Source organism: Macaca thibetana, unplaced genomic scaffold, assembly GCF_024542745.1.
Source record: "Macaca thibetana thibetana isolate TM-01 unplaced genomic scaffold, ASM2454274v1 unplaced_scaffolds74, whole genome shotgun sequence".
In the NCBI taxonomy this organism is placed as follows: Eukaryota; Metazoa; Chordata; class Mammalia; order Primates; family Cercopithecidae; genus Macaca; species Macaca thibetana.
This window is the reverse complement of record NW_026088863.1, coordinates 884-23,642: the sequence shown is the minus strand read 5'-3', so window position 1 is coordinate 23,642 and position 22,759 is coordinate 884. Positions and strand designations below refer to the sequence as shown.

At 40.5% G+C, this 22,759-nt stretch overlaps 1 protein-coding gene across 1 annotated transcript; it reads left to right on the top strand.

Moving 5' to 3' along the window:
* The first annotated feature begins 1,353 nt into the window (after positions 1-1,353).
* On the top strand, positions 1,354-22,150 carry LOC126947294 (extracellular matrix organizing protein FRAS1-like). Its single transcript, XM_050777986.1, has 7 exons — positions 1,354-2,343; positions 5,378-5,578; positions 13,296-13,483; positions 14,606-14,881; positions 17,145-17,377; positions 19,274-19,434; positions 21,693-22,150. The coding sequence occupies exons 1-7, from the start codon at positions 2,223-2,225 to the stop codon at positions 21,929-21,931; spliced, it is 1,419 nt and encodes a 472-aa protein (XP_050633943.1). The 5' UTR covers positions 1,354-2,222; the 3' UTR covers positions 21,932-22,150.
* The last annotated feature ends 609 nt before the right edge of the window (positions 22,151-22,759 follow it).

The window sequence follows — 22,759 nt, the reverse complement described above, 5'->3', positions numbered from 1 at the left end:
TATCACCCAAACATCTTCCACCAGGCCCCACTTCCAATAATTGGGGATCAAATTTCAATAGGAGATATGGAGGGGACAAATATTTATCAGCATGTGTCTGTAATATTTTACCCATACACTCTTAGCAAGAGACAGTGAGGAATCTCAGTGATCACACCCACCAGCTTCTTGACACCTGTCATCACAAATAATGCTTCAGTGCACATCCTCATACATGTCCACTTACAGACTTGAATGAGAATTTTCTTGGATATATAATCAGGAGCAAAATTATAAACTATAGGACATGCATATACTTAATTTGAAAACCTTGTGTTGGAATACTTTCTAGAATGTCACTAGAAGTGCATGAGGGTAGTTATCACCCTATATTCTCTTCAAAACGTAGCATTACTTATCTTTTGAATTTTTGCTAATTTAATAGGTATAACATTATATCTCATTTTAATTTGTAATTCTTTAAGTACTAACCTTTATATGCTTGTTAGCTTATTGGGTTTCCAATAAGCATATAAGCTTATTTGTGTCCTTTGTTTCTTATTTCATTGTATTATCTTTTACTCACTGATTTGTAGTACTTTCTTATATTTCCCAAATATTAATTCCTTGCCAGTTTTAGACATTTTAGGTATTAATAACACCTTTTATTTTTCTCTCACTTATTTATTACCTTTGACTATGGTGTTCTTAGCTGACCAGAAGTCTTCAATTTTGAAATAATCAAATGTATCCAGTTTTTGCCTCATGATTAGTCTTTTGAAGTTTAGCATAAAATATACCCATCACAGATCACCCTAGATTCTTCCTCGGTTCATCATTACTACAAAAATAAAAGTGATAGCTTCCTTCTTTGGAGCACTCATGACATTTACACATTTACAACTCATAAAAGACTGTCTTATTTGTATATTTTATGGGAATTTTACTGGTGACAGGTTGAAATGTGTTTAAAACACATAAATATACTACAGATACTATCTTCAGATTTGAGTCTACATGTCTGTATTTGTTTTCAGTTCAAAAGAGAATCCTCTGCTTATCCAAGAAGTAGTTTTTAATTTAATAAAATTATAAAGAAAATACAGTCTAGTAATCTGTGTTACCCACACAACAATCTATCATTCTTAAGCACATTTTAGAAGCTTTATTATTATTATTATTATTTTGCTTGCTAAGCATATGCTTTGAAACTTGTCATTCACTAACTTTTTTTTTAAGATCTAAAGAGTCACTGCTAACTTCATGCTTTCTATAAGGAATTCTTATACAAAAGATGTGGTAGACGAAAAAAAAACCTTCTTTGGGGACTTAAAATCAGGTTAGCAAGTCACATATAAATGTTCACTGGGATATTCTCTCACCATTTAGTGTGACTTAGGAAGTGTGAGAGTGAAACTTCTCTCTACTCATATATCCTTTGCAACATGTTAGAATAGTGAATTTAAAATGATCCAACTAAAAATATCCTCCTTCGCATCACGTGACTCTACCATTGAGGCTGCTGTGTTATCTGAAATGTTGTGACCATATTTTACATTTTCTCAAAAATACAGTCCTCAGTAGGGAATATTCTGTTGAGAAACACTTGGTTTTTTTCCATCAAACAGGGATTTAGATTGTGGTCTCAGAGTTTCTGTACTCAGCAGTTTTCAGATGAGATATCATTTGGCAGCAGATTTGAAAATTCTCTAGCATTTAAAGGTATCTTTAGCCTAACACAAAGCCTTTCTGATTTCCTTACAAGGCTTCAATTTTTACAAAGGAAAAGAAGTGTTACTCAGCTCTCCAGAAAGTTTAATCAGTATGTTAAACCCTCGTCATCAGAAATCTACCTATTTTAATATGTGAAAATGTATTAAGCAGCCCAGAAGAAATGTGGGAAAGCACACAGATGTTCTACATATGCTTTTTAGTGGGTTTTTTTGTTGATCTCGTTTTTCATAATCCATCTCCAGTAATTAAAAATGACTTGGCATGTGTCAATACAAGTCTTTACATATAGGTAAGTCCCTCTGAAGCATGAACTGTTAAATTTGAACATTTTGTTTTACAAATAAAACTGGATCCTTTTGAATTTGTGTTGACTTTTTGATGCAAAAAAGAAGAAAAATAATTTTCTAGGAAAACCAAGCAAGTCACTGATATCTTGCCGCAAATTTTAATCTGTCTTGTCCCATTGGCTCTAGGTGAAGAACTGTACAGTCTATATCCACGATGACTCCATGTTTGAGCCAGACGAACAGTTCAGGGTCTACCTCGGGCTTCCTCTTGGAAACCACTGGAGTGGAGCTAGAATTGGAAAGAATAACATGGCCACCATCACCATATCCAATGATGAAGATGGTAACAGAAGAAATTATCTTTAGTTACTCTTAGGTTGAGGGAACATAAACTGATGTTTAACTAATTATTAGTGTTTTGAAAAATAAAAGTGCTTTAAGAACGCCTACCGATAACATTCTCTGAATATTTATATAAAATGTTGATAGCAAATGATCTCCCTCTACAGAGGTCCAAAAAATTCATAGGTATTTTTAATATCATTATTCCCTACCACAGTGCTAGGAGATACAGAATGATTGTGGTTAAAAGCTGAGATAGAAATGCTAAGACAGAAAATAAAAACCATTTAAGTCACTGCAGTTCAGGAGCAGGACTGGAAATACAGTTGGAATCAGTGGAATCCAATGAACTGATTTAAAACACTGCCACCTTCCTGGAAAAGTCTAATTTTTCAGGTTTCTTCTCTCTAATTGATTTGGCCTACTAACCTAAAAAAATCCTTAAGCTCTATAGTCAAGTGTTAGCCAAGAATGACCCAGTCACCAAGGAAGACAAAACCTGTTTCAAACTGCGACATAATTGTTTCACTAAGAAAGATATTTTAATGAGTGAATGGATAATAATATTACAAATAGTGGTAGCTGTTTTTATTGAATACTGCATACCAAGAACTATGCTAAGCATATTTTATTATCTTATTTAATAGTGGCAGGAATTTCTTGAGGTTGGCACTATTATTTCCATATTTTGAATAAAGAAACTGAACCTCAGCAAAGCTGTATAATTTGCACTCTTAGTTACACAGCTGCAAACAGCAAACCTGGGTGTGAACTTCATTCTGTCTGATTCTGGAATCTATACTCTTAAGTATCACTAACTACTCTAAGAGTCTCAGTGACTCTTAGGGTTCCTAGTGAAAAATCAGTAACTAACTTGGACATTCGATAAAATCAGAAACTCCAGTCTGGAAGTTGAATTAGTCCTTGACTCCGGGAGACTCAAGTTCAGATCCCGAAGTGAACCTCTCCCAGGTACACAGAAAACCCATCATTGAGGCTCAGGGAAATAAGATTTATACTCTGCTGCAACTAACACAAGAACAGACAACCAAACACTGCATGTTCTCTCTCATAAGTGGGAGATGAACAATGAGAACACATGGACACGGGGAGAGGGATGGGGAGCTAGGGGAGGGATAGCATTAGGAGAAATACTTAATGTATGTGACAGGTTGATGGCACATGTGGCTTGTAACAAATCTGCATGTTCTGCACATCCCATGTTCTGCACATTTATCCCAGAACTTAAAGTATAATTTAAAAAAAGGGCGGGTGCAGTGGCTCAGGCTTGTAATCCCAGCACTTTGGGAGGCCAAGGCAGGTGGATCGATCACCTGAGGTCGGGAGTTCAAGATCAGTCTGACCAGCATGGAGAAACCCTGTCTCTACAAAAAATACAGAATTAGCCAGGCGTGGTGGCATGCACCTGTAATCCCAGCTACTCAGGAGGCTGAGGCAGGAGAATCGCTCAAACCCGGGAGGCGGAAGTTGCGGTGAGCCGAGATCAGGCCATTGCACTCCAGCGTGGGCAACAAGAAGGAAACTCCTGTCTCAAAGAAAAAAGATTTATGCTGTGCTGCAGTGACCCTCCTAGGTTTCAAAGAGCATTCTTATTAAAAACTATAAAACCTCAAATGAGGCTCATCTTCTACAGTAAGAAAGATTTGACTTTCCGAGAGGGAAAGAAAGGGAAATAAATATAAAAAGTAGAGCTTTCTGGCTGGGTGCGGAGGCTCACGCCTGTAATCCCAGCACTTTGGGAGGCCGATCACGAGGTCAGGAATCGAGACCATCCTGGCTAACACAGTGAAACCCCGTCTCTACTAAAAATACAAAAAGTTAGCCGTAGTGGCCGGCGCCTGTAGTCCCAGCTCCTCGGGAGGCTGAGGCAGGAGAATGACGTGAACCCGGGAAGCGGAGCATGCAGTGAGCTGAGATCGCGCCACTGCACTCCAGCCTGGGCGAGAGAGTGAGACTCTGTCTCAAAAAAAAGAAAGTAGAAATTTCTGCCATATTCTATGATATACTCAAAATGGTATAAAAGTTATTACTCTCAATTTTTCCATCTTTTAATCTCTCTCTACCACCACCCCACCCTTCCCCATGAGATATAATAGAAAAGAAGGCATGATTTGAATTTTTTGGTAAAAATCAATATATTATCTTATTTATTTATTTGATATGGAGTTTTGCTTTGCCGCCCAGGCTGGAGTGCAGTGGGGCAATTATGGCTCACTGTAGCCTCGACCACCAGGGCTCAAATGATTCTCCCATCTCAACGTTCTGAGTAGCTGCGACCACAGGCATGTGCCACCATGCCTGGCTAATTTTTTAATTTATCTGTAGAGATGAGGTCTCACTATGTTGCCCAGGTTGAATATATTATTAATAATTTCCTAGCAACAGGATTCCATTAGGAAATCTTGTGTTCCTGAATTATCCTTGTAGCCAGTCGCTGAAAGGACCCATACTTACCTATATAGCTTGTGGGAAATTAGGAAAAGCTGAGGATGGGGAGGTGAGAGCACTAAGAGGAGGGGGTCCAAAGGACCAGAGGTGAGGGGTGGACTTGGTAAATTTAAGTAGTATGTAAATGAGATAAATTACAAACCTTTGAAATTCATATCTCATGAATGAAAAGTTGATTTATGTGATAGGTATTTGTCTAGGGCCTACTATGTCTCAGTCCCTTGATAAACTGTTCAAATTTTAAAACATTCTGTGAGCTGTAGTGCCGAGACGGAAACTTGGACATCATGAATTTCGAAGTCGCTACAAATAATTCTACCCATTATATTGTTTTTAATAAGGAACGTGTGAGACATAACTCCTGCAGAATCACAAATAAATATCTTTTTCCAAAGCATTGTTTAACAGTAAATACTGATTGAGTTTTATGACTGCAAGCCATTTTGCCTTCATATTGTTAACTAATGTGAACAATTTCCTCTTGTCATTATAAGGTGTTTTCCTGGAAGTCTGAATCCTTTGTGCTATTCTAACTGGCTCTTGTTTTCCTAATCACGTTTCCTTAGCCCCCACCATTGAGTTTGAAGAAGCTGCATACCAGATCCGGGAACCCGCAGGCCCAGATGCCATTGCAATTCTGAACATCAAGGTGATCCGCAGAGGGGATCAGAACAGGACCTCCAAGGTTCGCTGCAGCACGCGGGATGGCTCTGCCCAGTCTGGTGTGGATTATTACCCAAAGAGCCGAGTTTTGAAGTTCAGTCCTGGTAATTGAATGCCAACCTCAACCTCTGGGTTTTACTTAATAGAGGGGCAAAAATCTTGTATTTGAATAAAGGAATAAACAGATAAATGAAAAAGGAAAACAGTAGTTCCAATAGCATAAAGCATTTTTAAGCACACATTTGAGATTGCAGGTCAAATTTCTAATTTGTAAAAATGACATGGGGAAAAAAGAAATAGGTCTCTTACTCTAGACCACACTGGGCATTTTGGTTCATTTAAAAGGATTTTTTGTTAGCCTAAGATTTGGTTGAATGATAGGACCACTAGCTTAAAAAAAATATACACCTAAGTGGCACCATTCAACAAATATTGCTGCAAAGTGCTGTGCTGGGTCTATAAGGGATTACTACATCTGAAAGGCACAATCCCTGCGTTCAAGTGGTTTAATATCTACTAGGAAACAGGACACCCAGTTTCGGACTTCCCAAAACAAAATTTATATGGAGATGAGTTTGGGAAAAGAGAGAGATGGAGTTCAGGTCATAGATCACAGCTTAAAGGTCTGTGACCTTCCACTCTCCCCCTTCCAGAGGACGTTTAAGTATTAATCTGATGGGGAGAATAAGACAGGAAAAGGGTTGAACTGTATGCTAGGTTTTTTCATAGAACTTTCTGAAACCTAACTGGTATAGTTCCTGAAACCATTTGCAACATTGCCAGAGGAGGGCAACAGTGCTATGGGAACTTTTCAGAGCTGTCTTGGCAAGTGGAGGGAGAAAATGATGCCCTCAGAAATGATGGGGGTTGAAGGGGGAGGGTCTCTATTTTCTCTTCCCACACCAGAGCTTTAAAGGGCTTCTGGCTCCATCCCATCTGTGTCTGATTGATGTTTGCTGGAAAGCGAGATGCTTTCCTTCCATATCTCCACACGGACCAGTCTTTCACTTTTCTGCATGAGGATCTGGGGAAAGGATAGGTCTAGAGGGAGCTTAGCCCAGATGTCTGTAGACTACGAAAGGGGCTTTAACTTCACTGAGGTATTTGCATCTTCAGAAACTCACCTTACAAAAAAAGGAAGTGGGTCTTTTTTTATATATATACTTTAAGTTCTAGGGTACATGTGCACAACGTGCAGATTTGTTACATAGGTATATGTGTAGCATGTTGGTTTGCTGCACCCATCAACTCGTCATTTACTTTAGCCATTCCTCCTATTGCTATCTCTCCCCCAACCCCCCACCCCCCTACAGGTCCTGTTGTGTGATGTTCTCTGCCCTGTGTCCAAGTGTTCTCATTGTTCAATTCCCACCTATGAGTGAGGACATGCAATGTTTGGTTTTGTGTCCTTGTGATAGTTTGCTGAGAATGATGGTTTCCAGCTTCATCCATGTCCCTGCAAAGGACACAAACTCATCATTTTTTATGGCTGCATAGTATTCCATGGTGTATATGTGCCACATTTTATTAATCCAGTCTATTATTGATGGCCATTTGGGTTGGTTCCAAGTCTTTGCTATTGTGAATAGTGCCACAATAAACATATGTGTGCATGTGTCTTTATAGTAGCATGATTTTTAATACTTTGGGAATATACCCAGTAATGAGATCGCTGGGTCAAATGGTATTTCTGGTTCTAGATCCTTGAGAAATTGCCACACTGTCTTCCACAATGGTTGAACTTTTTACACTCCCACCAACAGTGTAAAAGCATTCCTATTTCTCCATATCCTCTCCAGAATCTGTTGTTTCCTGACTTTTTAATGATCGCTATTCTAACTGGTGTGAGATGGTATCTCATTGTGGTTTTGATTTGCATTTCTCTGATGGCCAATGATGATGAGCATTTTTTCATGTGTCTGTTGGCCACATAAATGTCTTCTTTTGAGAAGTGTCTGTTTAAATCCTTTGCCCAGTTTTTGATGGGATTGTTTATTTTCTTCTTATAAATTTAAGTTCTTTGTGTATTCTGAATATTAGCCCCTTGTCAGATGGATAGATTGCAAAAATTTTCTCCTATTTTGTAGGTAGCCTGTTCACTCTGATGGTAGTTTCTTTTGCCATGCAGAAGCTCTTTAATTAGATCCCATTTGTCTATTTTGGCTTTTGTTGCCATTGCTTTTAGTGTTTTAGTCATGAAGTCCTTGCCCATGCCTATGTCCTGAATGGTATTGCCTAGGTTTTCTTCTAGGGTTTTTATGATTTTAGGTCTAACATTTAAGTCTTTAATCCATTTTGAATTAATTTTTGTAAGAGGTGTAAGGAAGGGATTCAGTTTCAGCTTTGTACATATGGCTAGCCAGTTTTTCCAGCACCATTTATTAAGTAGGGAATCCTTTCCCCATTGCTTGTTTTCATCAGGTTTGTCATAGATCAGATGGTTGTAAGTGTGTGCTGTTATTTCCAAGGCCTCTGTTCTGTTCTACTGGTCTATATATCTGTTTTGGTACCAGTACCATGCTATTTTGGTTACTGCAGCCTTGTAGTATCGTTTGAAGTCACGTAGTGTGATGCCTCCAGCATTGTTCTTTTTGCTTAGGATTTTCTTGTCAATAAGGGCTCTTTTTTGGTTCCATATGAACTTTAAAGCAGTTTTTTCCAATACTGTGAAGAAAGTCATTGGTAGCTTGATGGGGATGGCATTGAATCTATAAATTACCCTGGGCAGTATGGCCATTTTCACAATATTGATTCTTCCTCTCTATGAGCATGGAATGTTCTTCCATTTGTTTGTGTCCTTTATTTTGTTGAGCAGGGGTTTGTAGTTCTCCTTGAAGACGTCCTTCATGGCCCTTGTAAGTTGGATTCCTAGGTATTTTATTCTCTTTGTAGCAATTGTGAATGGGAGTTCACTCATGATTTGGCTCTCTGTTTGTCTGTTATTGGTGTATAGGAATGCTTGTGATTTTTGCACATTGATTTTGTATCCTGAGACTTTGCAGAAGTTGCGTATCAGCTTAAGGAGATTTTGTGCTGAGACAATGGGGTTTTCTAAATATACAATCATGTCATCTGCAAACAGGGACAATTTGATTTCCTCTTTTCCTAATTGAATACCCATTATTTCTTTCTCTTGCCTGATTGCCCTGGCCAGAACATTTAATACTATGTTGAGTAGGAGTGGTGAGAGAGGGCATCCTTGTCTTGTGCCGGTTTTCAAAAGGAATGCTTCCAGTTTTTGCCCATTCAATATGACATTGGCTATGGGTTTGTCATAAATAGCTCTTATTATTTTGGATATGTACCATCAATACCTAGTTTATTGAGAGTGTTTAGCATGAAGAGATGTTGAATTTTATTGAAGGCCTTTTCTGCATCTATTGAGATAATCATGTGGTTTTTGTCATTGGTTCTGTTTATATGATGGATTACTTTTATTGATTTGTGTATGTTGAACCAGCCTTGCATCCCTGGGATGGAGCCAACTTGATCGTGGTGGATAAGCTTTTCGAGGTGCACTGGATTTGGTTTGCCAGTATTTTATTGAGGATTTTCGCATCCATTTTCATCAGGGATATTGGTCTAAAAATCTCCTTTGTTGTTGTGTCTCTGCCAGGCTTTGGCATCAGGATGATGCCGGCCTCATAAAATGAGTTAGGGAAGATTCCCTCTTTTTCTGTTGTTTGGAATATTTCAGAAGGACTGGTACCAGCTCCTCTTTGTACCTCTGGTAGAATTCAGATGTGAATCCATCTGGTCCTGGACTTTTTTTGGTTGGTAGCCTATTAATTATTGCCTCTATTTCAGAGCCTGTTATTGGTCTATTCAGAGATTCAGCTTCTTCCTGGTTTAGTCTTTGGAGGGTGTATGTGTCCAGGAATTTATCCATTTCTTCTAGATTTTCTAGTTTATTTGCATAGAGGTGTTTATAGTATTCTCTGATGGTAGTTTGTATTTCTGTGAGATTGGTGATTGGTGGTGATATTCCCTTTATCATTTTTATTGCATCTATTTGATTCTTCTCTCTTTTCTTCTTGCTAGTGGTCTATCCATTTTGTTGATCTTTTCAAAAAACCAACTTCTGGGTTCCTTGATTTGTTTGAAGGGTTTTTTGTGTCTCTATCTCCTTCAGTTCTGTTCTGATCTTAGTTATTTCTTGCCTTCTGATGGCTTGTGAATTTGTTTGCTCTTGCTTCTCTCATCCTTTTAATTGTGATGTTAGGGTGTCAATTTTAGACCTTTCCTGCTTTCTCTTGTGGGCATTTAGTACTGTGAATTTCCCTCTACACACTGCTTTAAATGTGTCCCAGAGATTCTGGTACATTGTGTCTTTGTTCTCATTGGTTTCAGATAACATCTTTATTTCTGCCTTAATTTCGTTATTTACCCAGTAGTCATTCAGGAGCAGGTTGTTCAGTTTCCATGTAGTTGTGTAGTTTTTGGTGAATTTCTTAATCCTGAGTTCTAATCTGATTGCACTGTGGTCTGAGAGACAGTTTGTTGTGATTTCTGTTCTTTTACATTTGCTGAGGAGTGCTTTACTTCCAATTATGTAATCAATTTTAGAATAAATGCAATGTGGTGCAGAAGAATATATATTCTGTTGATTTGGGGTGAAGAGTTCTGTAAATGTCTATTAGGTCTGCTTGCTGCAGAGCTGAGTTCAAGTCCTAGATATCCTTATCAACCTTCTGTCTCGTTGATCTGTCTAATATTGACAGTGGGGTGTTAAAGTCTCCCATTATTATTGTGTGGGAGTCTAAGTCTCTTTGTAGGTCTCTAAGGACTTGCTTTATGAATCTGGGTACTCCTGTATTGAGCATATACATATTTAGGATAGTTAGCTCTTCTTGTGGAATTGATCCCTTTACCATTATGTAGTGGCCTTTGTTGTCTCTTTTGATCTCTGTTGGTTTAAAGTCAGTTTTATCAGAGACTAGGATTGCAATCCCTTCTTTTTTTTGCTTTCCTTTTGATGGTGGATCTTCCTCCATCCCTTTGTTTTGAGCCTATGTGTGTCTCTGCACATGAGATGGGTCTCCTGAATACAGCACACTGATGGGTCTTGACTCTTTATCCAATTTGCCAGTCTGTGTCTTTTAATTGGGGCATTTAGCCCATTTACATTTTAGGTTAATATTGTTATGTGTGAATTTGATCCTTTCATTATGATGTTAGCTGGTTATTTTGCCCATTAATTGATGCAGTTTCTTCATAGCATTGATGGTCTTTACAATTTATCATGTTTTTGCAGTAGTTGGTCCCGGTTGTTCCTTTCCATGTTTAGTGCTTCCTTCAGGAGCTCTTGTAAGGCAGGCCTGGTGGTGACAAAATCTCTCAGCATTTGCATGTCTGTAAAGGATTTTATTTCTCCTTCACTTATGAAGCTTAGCTTTGGCTGGATATGAAATTATGGGTTGAAAATTCTTTTCTTTAAGAATGTTGAATATTGGCCCCCAGTCTCTTGTGGTTTGTAGGGTTTCTGCCAACAGATCTGCTGTTAGTCTGATGGGCTTCCCTTTGTGGGTAACCTGACCTTTCTCTCTGACTGCCCTTAACATTTTTTCCTTCATTTCAACCTTGGTGAATCTGACAATTATGTGTTTTGGGGTTGCTCTTCTTGAGGAGTATCTTTGTGGTGTTCTCTGTATTTCCTGAATTTAAATGTTGGCCTGCCTTGCCAGGTTGGGGAAGTTATCCTGGATAATATCCTGAAGAGTGTTTTCCAACTTGGTTCTATTCTCCCCATCATTTTCAGGTATACCAATCAAATGCAGATTTTGTCTTTTCACATAGTTCTGTATTTCTTGGAGGATTTCTTCATTTTTAATATTTTTTTCTCTAAACTTGTCTTCTTGCTTTATTTCATTAATTTGATCTTCAATCACTGATATCCTTTCTCCCACTTGATCAAATCGGCTACTGAAGCTTGTGTGTGCATCACGAAGTTCTCGTGCCATGATTTTCAGCTCCATCAGGTCATTTAAGGTCTTCTCTACACTGTTTATTCTAGTTATCCATTCATCTACCCTTTTTTCAAGGTTTTTAACTTCCTTGCGATGGGTTAGAACATGCTCCTTTAGCTCGGAGAAGTTTGTTATTACCGACCTTCTGACACCTACTTCTGTCAACTAATCAAAGTCATTCTCCATCCAGCTTTTTTCCATTACTTATGAGGAGCTGCGATCCTTTGGAGGAGAAGAGGCACTCTAGTTTTTAGAATCTTCTACTTTTCTGTTCTAGTTTCTCCCCATCTTTGTGGTTTTATCTACCTTTGGTCTTTGATGCTGGTGCCTATAGATGGGGTTTTGGTGTGGATGTCTTTTTTGTTGATGTTGCTGCTATTCCTTTCTGTTTGTTAGTTTTCCTTCTAATAGTCAGGTCCCTCAGCTGCAGGTCTGTTGGAATTTGCTGGAAGTCCACTCCAGACCCTATTTGCCTGGATATCACCAGCAGAGGCTGCAGAAAAGCAAATATTGCAGAACAGCAAATATTGCTGCCTGATCCTTCTTCTGGAAGCTTCGTCCCAGAGGGGAACATGCCTATATGAGGTGTCTGTCGGCCCCCACTGGGAGGTGTCTCCCAGTTAGGCTACACAGGGGTCAGGGACCCACTTGAGGAGGCAGTCTGTCTGTTCTCAGAGCTCAAATGCCATGCTGGTAGAATCACTGCTCTCTTCAGAGCTGTCAGACAGGGACGTTTAAGTCTGCAGAAATTTCTGCTGGCTTTTGTTCAGTTATGCCCTGCCCACAGAGGTGGAGTCTATAGAGGCAGTAGGCCTTCCTGAGCTGTGGTGGACTCTGCCCAGTTCGAGCTTCCCAGCCACTTTGTTTACCTACTCAAGCCTCAGCAATTGTGGATGCCCCTCCCCCCACCAGGCTACAGCCTCGCAGGTCAATCTCAGGCTGCTACTCTAGCAGTGAGCAAAGCTCCGTGGGTGTGGGACCCCCCCGAAGCCAGGCATGGGAGAGAATCCCCTGGTCTGCCTGTTACTAAGACCATGGGAAAAGTGCAGTATTTGGGCAGTGTCCCATTTTTCCAGGTACAGTCTGTCACAGCTTTCCTTGACTAGGAAAGGGAAATCCCCTGACCTCTTGCACTTCCTGGGTGAGGCAATGCTCCACCCTGCTTCGGTTCGGCCTCCATGGGCCACACCCACTGTCCAACCAGTCCCAATGAGATGAACCAGGTACCTCAGCTGGAAATGAAGAAATCACCTGTCTTCCGTGTCAATCACACTGGGAGCTGCAGACTGGAGCTGTTCCTATTCAACCATCTTGGAATGGTCCCCCAAAGTGGGTCTTTAAGGCTTGAACCCTCACCCATTCCAGGTCACTCACCCTCCATGTTACCATCTTTGTGGAGCCTGGCTTAGTAGATAACCTTGAGCCATTGCTTCTCAAGAGACAGCTTTGAAGGGTATCTGTATGTGCAAGCCCTTACAGCCAAACACGAGCTCATGCAAAAGTGTAAGGGGGAAAGAAAAATTAAGCAAAAAAACTCATAACCAGGGTGAAGTGTATTTTGGATCATAGATTTTTATTACTGCCAGCCAGTGTCAGGCAGGGGCCATTAATCCTCATATGGTGTTGAACAGTAAATCTGCAATACTGAGCCTCTACCACAGGTGGAATTTGGTCTGTAAAAAAGATTCCTCACTTGAGATGTGGCTAAAGTGATTAGCAGCCACTGCATTTATAGAACACTGCTAAAAAGAAAGAACATATTTTAACATGATGTCTCAGCAGTGCCAAGCTGCACTCTCTTGGGTATGTTTCCTAATGAAGCCTTTGGTCTCTTTTTGTTCTGTCCTTGTTGAAGGTGTGGATCATATCTTTTTTAAAGTTGAGATCCTGTCCAATGAAGACCGGGAATGGCATGAATCTTTCTCATTAGTCCTTGGCCCAGATGACCCAGTGGAAGCAGTTCTCGGGGATGTGACTACTGCCACAGTGACGATTCTAGACCAGGAGGCAGCCGGGAGCCTCATATTGCCAGCACCACCCATTGTGAGTTGCTTGACCCAAAGGATTGCTGTTTTACGTCTCAGTGACTAGTAAATGAGAACTTGAGAGAAGTACGCTATTTCTTTATTCTTCTAACACACTGGTTCGCAACCAGGAGCCATCTTGCCTTCCATTCTCCCCCTTCCAGAGGACATTTAAGCAATGTCTAGAGAAATTTTTGGTTGTCACAGTCGTCACACCAGGTGCTAGTAATAGTATCTAGTGGGTAAAAGCCAGGGATACTCCTAAACATCCCATACTGCACAGGGTAGCCCCCAACAACAAAAGGAATTATTTGGCACAAATGTCAATAGTGTTGAGGGTAAGAAACCCTGTTCTGACCTAAAAGTGAGACCAAATCCTGTTGGTGTCTTAGTCTGATAAAGATAGAAAATATAATACAATTGATCTTCTCATTTCTTTGATGGGACTTAGAAGAGTTAGAACGTAATACTACGTCATATCTATTGTCCCACTTACTCACCATATTTATAGAATTCAGTACCTGCAGGAAGGTAGTACCAGATTTCCTAACTTGGGGTGAATAGAATGAATGCACTGTCCTTACAATTAAGAGGAAAACACCTAGAAGTTGCCAAGGAAAGTGTAACCCATAATTGTGAAGCAATCAGAAGTCTTCTAACTTCTGCTAACTAGTCTCATATGTTAGAAAAGAATGACGATTATTTCCAAATGTGTCTCTTATTTGGCCATGGAAGAAATATACCACCTCGATGTACTCGTATTTTGCCAAATGTTCTACTATATACCATCAACTATTTAATGCAACTTTAAACTAGCAACTGTTATTCATTACACAGCTTTGGTTCCAATGTGCAGGAAAGTCAGAGTATTTTTTTACATGAGTGATAGGGCTCTGATTTAGGAAAAAAATTAAAAGTATAGTAAAGCTTCTAGCCCAACCAGTAGAAGGATCTTCTCCACCATTAAAGATCTACAGTATCTTTTAAGGATGCCTGGCAAACAATTATAAAAACTTCTCCTGTTATATTTTAAAGAATCCCTAGACACTAAGAGATCTTGTGGATCTCTAAAGAAGGGGGCCTTAGTTCTCTGATCTTGCTGATACCCAACCTGAACTGAAGCTTTGTTGCTCTTTCGCAGGTAGTCACACTTGCTGACTATGACCATGTGGAAGAAGTTACCAAGGAAGGAGTCAAGAAATCCCCCTCCCCAGGCTACCCGCTGGTCTGTGTCACCCCCTGTGACCCTCATTTCCCCAGATATGCTGTCATGAAGGAGCGCTGCAGTGAGGCCGGCATCAACCAGACATCTGTGCAGTTCAGCTGGGAAGTGGCTGCCCCCACTGATGGCAATGGGGCCCGGTCTCCCTTTGAAACCATCACCGACAACACACCATTCACCAGTGTCAACCACATGGTAGGTCTGGGAGTCTGGACCTGGTTCTCCCTCCCTGGGTGAGAACTGGTGTTCTTTGTTACTCAGATAATCAAATTCCTTATGGTCCATGCATGGCATTTGGAATAAAACAAATAAGCAGGTGCACAGTCTTTTTACCCTTATACATAAGAAAAGATTATGTGCTGTAATAGAAACCTAAGCTAGTTAGAAGACCTGTTTGCAAATCCTGGTGCTGCCTATGTTAAACTAAGTAATGTTAAGAGGTTGCTTAATCTCTCTGAGTCTCAGTTTCCTGATCTTCAAAGTAATAATTCTTCTGCTTAGCTACTTTACAAGGTCATTGAAAAATGTGACCTATAAATGACAAAGTCAGTGAAAAACTCCAGGTAGGCACTGTTTATTACTATTAACATATCTTCAATCATTCAATAAGTATTAGCACATAAACTCCTTACGGACATGTACCTAATTTCTACCACATTTCTATAATGCGGTAGAAATGTGGCCCAAAATGGCCAGCACATCAATGGCACATAGAGGGGACCAGTTATTAAATAAAAGAATAGAATGGTTGCTGAATGATCAGCACTTTACAAAGCTCTACGGGAGGCCATGAAAAGACATTGTGTAGCAGTTCCTGTCCTCGAAAAGCTTAGAGACCAACACCCCTGACACCATCAGAGAACAATGGATAGTATGTTTTCCCAACCTTAACAAACAGTCCACCACAGTGATCCTGCACATCACACTGACAGAACTGATTCTCTTCCAAAAGTGAGCTGAAAGCCATTGAGATTCAGGCTTAGTATAGTACCTGGTGTGTGGTAAGCATTCAACAATTCTTGCCTACAATTATATCACTGAATGATTTTAGACATCAGAGATATCTTTCAGACCAAATTTCTCTAGATTTTCCTGTTTATTCCACAGTTTATTCCCACTGTAGTAAGAGCTTCACTGGGATGGGATAATAGCAGAGGAAAGCCGTTGGACATAGATGGGAGGCTTTGGATAATGCAGGGTCATTCATACCCACTCTCTTTGGCACAGCTTGTTCAGAAAGGCCCAAAGAGCAATTCTTTTGCAACATAACCTAGCTCAAATTTAAATAGTCTTCTCTATTATTAAAAAATCAACATGGCAAGACTTACCAGCTTGTTGTTTCTTAAGTATCTATTTCTCTCTTCAACAAAACCGTAAAGGAGGTTTGATCTGGTTGGAGCCAAATGTACATTTTTAACAGATAAATTTATGAGTTTATGCTTCAGGTTTCCTTCTTGCAATGAATTTGTGACTAATACCCTTTACCCTAGATTCCTTTGCTTTGTCTTGATTTCTTCAATTATTTATTTAATGCCATTCTATTATATGCATTCTTGTAGATGCTTCAAATCCCTTCTGTACTAAGTTCATGTATATATAAATAAGTAAAGCATTGGCAGCTAATTTTAAAAAAAGTTTAATGGAAAAATCTTCTTTAATTTTTAATGGACTTCAGGGAAAATTGTTTTCATGGGTAAAATTTTTAAGTTTGTGTGATTGCTTTGTGGGAGGTCTGTGGCACACAGAACTACTGATTAATTTTTCTTGTTATATACTTCCCTATGTAAATGCATACATTTTCATGAAGAGTCCTGGTGACCTACATTGCCTCTGCACAGATTGAGTTAGGCACTCTTAGGGCTTCTGTATGTTTGGGGACTTGGAGGAATCTGTGGAAAGACCTTCAAAGGCTAGAAAGTGTCAGAGGTCAAGTTCTCAGCTTCAAGTCTGCATGTTACTATAACCCTTGCAGTGTGTGGTCACTGGGTAGGGAGATGGGATGGAGGGAGGATAGCAGTAAGATAAAAAGACCATGATAATTCCTGGGAAGGAAGAATGTTTCCTCTGTCTCCTGACATTATGCTCTCAGCAACAGTGACCTGGAGGCCAACCAGTCTTGCTGGAAGCCTGAATAACACTTGGGTCATCCTTCTGCTGAGCCTAGTATATAAAGAGAACAATACTATTAATGGAAATCACTCATCTGTGGGTTCATGCTCCATGTCTGTCTAATTATTCATTGACTATCTTACCCCCTTAGGCTATAAGTACTCAATGATCTGTCTTGAGTGTCTGGTTCATAGTTAAAAGTCAATACTTACGTGATGAATGAATGACTAGATGGAACAATCAATGGATGGGTGGATGGATGACCTTTACAGATTACCTTGAACCAGATCATATAAGGAGCTGTTTAAGTAGCGTACTCACATTGGAGGTGATTTATTCTCCCTGGTAGGTCCTGGACAGCATTTACTTCAGCCGGAGGTTCCATGTGCGTTGTGTGGCCAAGGCTGTGGACAAGGTGGGCCATGTGGGGACCCCCTTAAGGAGCAACATTGTTACCATTGGAACAGACAGTGCTATCTGCCACACACCAGTGGTGGCTGGGACATCCAGAGGCTTCCAGGCTCAGTCCTTCATCGCAACCTTGAAATACCTCGATGTCAAACATAAGGAGCATCCGAACAGGTCAGGCAGGTGGTGCCTTCCACCATGCGTAGGTTGAGGTGAATCTCAGGTCTCCTTTGTGTGTTTCCCAGGATGATCAATAAGTGATGCTTCTGCACAATAAAAATGTGATGATGAATGTGTCAGTAAAAGTTTAAATCTGTGAAGATCCCTCAAGCTCGGGCCCCCTGCCTATCTTCCTGGTCTTTCCCTCACCTTCGCAGTTTCACCTGCCAGTCCAACCACAGGGAATCATGAGTAACTTCCCAAGCGCTACAGACTCTTACGGGTTGCATACCTCTGCCATGCTGTTACCTCAACTCTCCCCAGCCCCCTTCCACTGGCTGGAACCCTACTGTCCTACAATACCTACTGCATGGCGTCTCTTCTAGGGACATTTCCATCATCTCCCCTAATTTAATTTGGAGGCCTCCCCTTCTGGCTTCTCTGGCACCTGTATATGCTTCTTTTAGAAGATTATTAGCATTCACTCTCTCTGTCCTTTAGTAGATGGTAAGGCCTGAAGGCCAGAGACCATGAGTTTGTATTTTGAGTATCCTCTGCCCAGTATAGTGCTTCTTGGCATCTAAGAGGCATTCCTAAATATCTACTGAACAAATGAATAATAATGTAGAAATTAGGATATATTGGACTTAATTTTTTTCTGTGCCACCATGATGGGAAATGGATGTTTTCATTTTTGCATAGCAAAAAAGAATTTGTGTATGCCATGCATATTTATTAAACACTATAGTATTTAAACGTGTGCCTTTATAAGCAACTCCATTGCTCATAAACTGAGAAAAATGAGTTCCTTTATATGAATAAAACATGTTTGAATGAATATGCACACACTTCTTTCTTTCCTGACACAGTAAAATGTATCTTAGTGATCCCTTCCTAGAAAAAAGGCCCTCCTCTTCACTTCCAAGGTTCTGATTCCTCTTAAAAATGTGGCTCTTTGCTCAAGAGACAAGCTATATAAACTCAAAACACACTGTCAATAAACACGCTCAAAATTTAAACTGCTACAATGACAAAAAATGCAACGCATAAGTACAATTCTGTCGTGTCGCAGTCTTAACCAATGTTTATTAAGCTCATTTCTTATTTAGAATTGTATAGTATGTGCTCTGGAGAAACAAAAGAAGTGAAGGAAATGCTCCGTGCCCTCATAGTGGGGAGGCAAGATAAACAGAGTCTGAAAACATTCGAGAAATAGTAGCCAATATAAAGAAGTTGCACATTTCCTGGTCCAAAGGCTGCCTAAGAGCTGAGGATGTAGATCAAGGAACAGCACACTGCAGACTGAGGCTGGCAGGCCTGGACGCGTGCTGCTGATAGGACTTACAGGGAGACTGGAGAGAGAAGGCTGTTTTCAGTTAGGAGAGACAGTATGAGTAGCTGCACATTGTAATTCCTCAGATTTGGCTGGGTGGAGGAATTGGTTTTAGAGTTTAAAAGCTCAACGATATATTTTTGACTCAAATACTTAAAGAAATGTGAGTGTCAAGCTTACCTAACTTCCATAGACATTCACTGTGACAGAGCAGGGGAACAGGCCCTCTACAGTCACTCAGCTTCAGCTCCTGAAAAAACAGAGTTTCCATTAAAAAGCAAAGGAAAGCTTTAAAGTAATTTGTGGTTGTGATGTTATCTTTTCTTGTATAGAAAAAAAATCTATAATTCTAGATTACTGTCAGTCCTGTGTCTGGACGGTCTCTTAGAGGGAAGCAATGATACTATGTATATATGTATACCCCCTGTTCAGACAGAAATCCTACCTGGAAAGCTTCAGGAAGGAAAAAACATGGTACTTCATTGGTGAAGACAAATTAGGTGATGAGAAAGAAGTATATCCTATTGACCATTTATAGCAGTCAGCTAAACATTTATTTCTGCCCTTTTTCCCCCTAGAATCCACATTTCGGTGCAGATCCCACACCAGGATGGAATGCTGCCCCTTATCTCCACCATGCCGTTGCACAACTTGCATTTTCTACTGTCTGAGTCCATCTACAGACACCAGCACGTCTGCTCCAATTTAGTTACCACCTATGACCTGAGAGGCATCTCAGGTGAGATTGACGAGTTCGGGACTGGTCTTTCCATGCTAGCCCAGTGCAGTGACTTTCAGGATATGCCAGAGTGAGGAGAACTGCTTTTCATGTTTTCTGGTTCTCAGAATCCACACATTAGTGGTTTTCTTTCCTAGCACACATGCACATTCCATTAGCTCAGACAATGAAGTGGACAGAAAGAAACAAGGACTTTGGAATCACACTGGTGCAAATCCTTATTCCGCTGAACAAGTATAGTTTGACCTTTCTGAGCCACTGTTATCTATAACATGGGAATAACACTTGTTACCACTCAAGATGAGGATTAAATGCATTGACATTTTTAAGGCACCTACTATGGTATATTTTAGTGTCTTCATTCCCTTAGAATGAGCATGTTTACATTGGTGCTACAAAAACCTGTTTTAAAAAGCTAAAGTGAAGATGCTATAGGATGAGTTCTCCAGAAGCAGGAGCTGAGATGGAGTTTGGGGTTACAAGATATTTATTAGGGATCAATACTTGTGAAAGAGAAGGAGCGAAACAGGATTGGGCAGAGGGAGAAGTCAAGCTGCAATGCAGGCTGAAAAAGCCATCTTGGCCATGGCAGGGAGCTCTGGAGAGACTCGTCCTACTTCCAGCTGACACAGCCAGACCCTTATAGCCTACTTAGCTTAGTCACTGGATGCAGGCTGCCCCGCAAGGGCATGACCTTGGGCTGAGCCAATGTGCAGCTGACGCAGAGCTGAAGGAGCTGACAGCTGAGGCAGCACATCTCTGTGTTCACCACAGCAGACATTTGACTTTACAAAGAATTCTGTCCATTTCCATTTACCTTAGCAAGTGCACATTACATGCATATTTCCTCCTTTCACAAATGATGAATCATTTAATAGTGTTTTTGAAGACAGAAATGCATTCATATTCTCTTTCATATTCATTAAGCATCACTTTTGGTCATGATGGTCTTTATACAGTAGCAATTAGCTGAGTACAAATTATTTGTAAATCACTGAGCTACATATGAAAGTTTAATTGGTCCACATTTGTAGCTAGTGGAAGAGACATACTATGTTTAAATACTAAACTTTGCACCTTTTCCTACTTAAAAGCAATTAAATTCAAGACATGTTAATTGAGTACCTAGTCATCATGGGACAGAGGGCTGGGTGTTGGGTGTCAAGCATTCTAAGATATTTATCAACCCTTTTAAAATACTACAGTCGCTTTTAGTACGATAAAATTTTAACCTGGCCAGGTGCAGTGGCTCATGCCTGTAATCCTAGCACTTTGGGAGGCTGAGGCGGGTAGATTGCATAAGCTTAGGAGTTTGAGACCAACCTGGGGAACACAGTGAAACCCTGTCTCTACTGAAAACACAAAAAATTATCCAGGTGTGGTGGCATGCACCTGTAATTGCAGCTACTCAGGAGGCTAAGACAGGAGAATCACTTGAATCCGGGAAGAGGAGGTTGCAGTGAGCCGAGGTCGCACCATTGCACTCCAGCATGGGTGACAGAGCGAGGCTCCGTCTCAAAAAAAAAAAAAAAAATTTAACCCTAATATTCTAAAATTGTATCTGTATTCAGCTCCCTACTATATAAAGTTCTCCCTTAATTTAGAGCCATTCATGTGCTTGGCAGCATTCGATTCAATAATTTTTGCCTGTCACAGGTGAGTTACAGCCATCATTAGTGAGCTATTTACTCATTAACAAAAAATTCAGACTTTCCCCCCGCAAAGACTTCGGAAACTATGAGCAAGAAGAAGTAATCAGATGTAGGTGTACTGTTTTTTTTTTTTTTTTTTTTTTTTTTTTTTGAGATGGGGTCTCAAAAAAGAAATTTTAAAAATCACTCTTAAAATAATTCCCCAGTGACTGAGCCATACAGTAAATCCATTTCTTCAGGACTGGTGGGGACATATATGAAGCACCGGACCAGACTTCCCAGGTGTAGCAGGCAAAGCTTCAGAGTGTTTTCCTTTCCAAGTTCTGCCGCCTTCATTCATGGTATCATTTGCTCACCTTTTCCTCCATGGTTCCTGTGGTCTCTTAGAGGTGGAGTCCTCCATTTAACACGTGGCAACAGCAGTTAGCAAGCGCTTTGCAAGATCCCTCACATTCTCCCTGCACATTGGGAGCCCTGGGTTGCTTTGTTAGTAGGGCTTAGGTGACTGAAAGTGCTTTTAGTGTGAAAGGGTGAGCTCTTCGCCCCACCCTGCTCCTTGGCGTCCGCAAACCAAATTATCATTCCTTGTTCTTCCCTCCCCGGCAGAGGCAGGGTTCCTGGATGATGTGGTCTATGACAGCACCGCCCTGGGGCCTGGCTATGATCGCCCCTTCCAGTTTGACTCCAGCGTGCGAGAGCCAAAGACCATCCAGCTCTACAAACACCTGAATCTGAAGAGCTGCGTGTGGACCTTTGATGCTTATTACGACATGACTGAGCTGATTGACGTCTGTGGGGGCTCTGTAACCGCCGACTTCCAGGTGGGTGCCCTGGGGCTTGTCTGAGGAATCTGCATATGGGTGCCATGGTCAACCTTGTTTGTTCCTGAAGCACTTCAGGTAGCACTTTGCCTCCAGAACTGGGCCAACCAACTAACAGGGTCTTCTTTATAAGTCCCTCAAGCAAGATCTTGGCAGCACTGAAGCTAGAGGAGGCCCCAAAAGTCCTCTAAATCAAGTTAATGTGGAAAAAACTTACTGTCTGGCCTACTCACTTATATAAAAATCCAATATTTACTTCTCTAGGCATATATATTTTTATATTTATAATGCATATATTTTGGAAAGCCAAAAATATTTACATTTGATGCTAGGGTTATTACTACGTTGATGTATTCTCTTCCCCACCTGGGAAAATGTGTCAGATGACACAACCTGTCTTTCAGAAGACAAGAAGAGCACTGTTGTCCTATGCATTGTGGAAAGATAATTGCTTAAAACATTTTGGTTTCACACGTATTCCAAACTGCCAGCCCCTACAAAAATAGACACTTTCTAAAATATATATTACCATTAAACATTAGTGTATTAATCTATTCTCACACTACCATAAAGACATACCAGAGACTGGTAATCTATAAAGAAGAGGTTTAATTGACTCACAGTTCCACATGGCTAGAGAGGCCTCAGGAAACTTACAGGGGAAGGGAAGCAGACATGTCTTACATGGTGGCAGGCGAGAGAGAGCAAGCAAGAACAGGGAAAACTGCCTTGTAAAACCATCAGATCTCGTGAGAACTCACTATCACAAGAACAGCATGAGGGAAACCATGATCCTATCACCTCCCACCTGGTTCCTCCCTTGACATGGAGGGATTAGGGGGATTACAATTC

Bases quoted from the DNA above. Each gene is read 5' to 3' on its own strand.
- LOC126947294 (XM_050777986.1), top strand. From the start codon at position 2,223: ATGTTTGAGCCAGACGAACAGTTCAGGGTCTACCTCGGGCTTCCTCTT. The intron at 13,484-14,605 runs GTGAGTTGCTTG...GCTCTTTCGCAG, and splicing joins TATTGCCAGCACCACCCATT to GTAGTCACACTTGCTGACTA. The intron at 19,435-21,692 runs GTGAGATTGACG...CCTCCCCGGCAG, and splicing joins TGACCTGAGAGGCATCTCAG to AGGCAGGGTTCCTGGATGAT.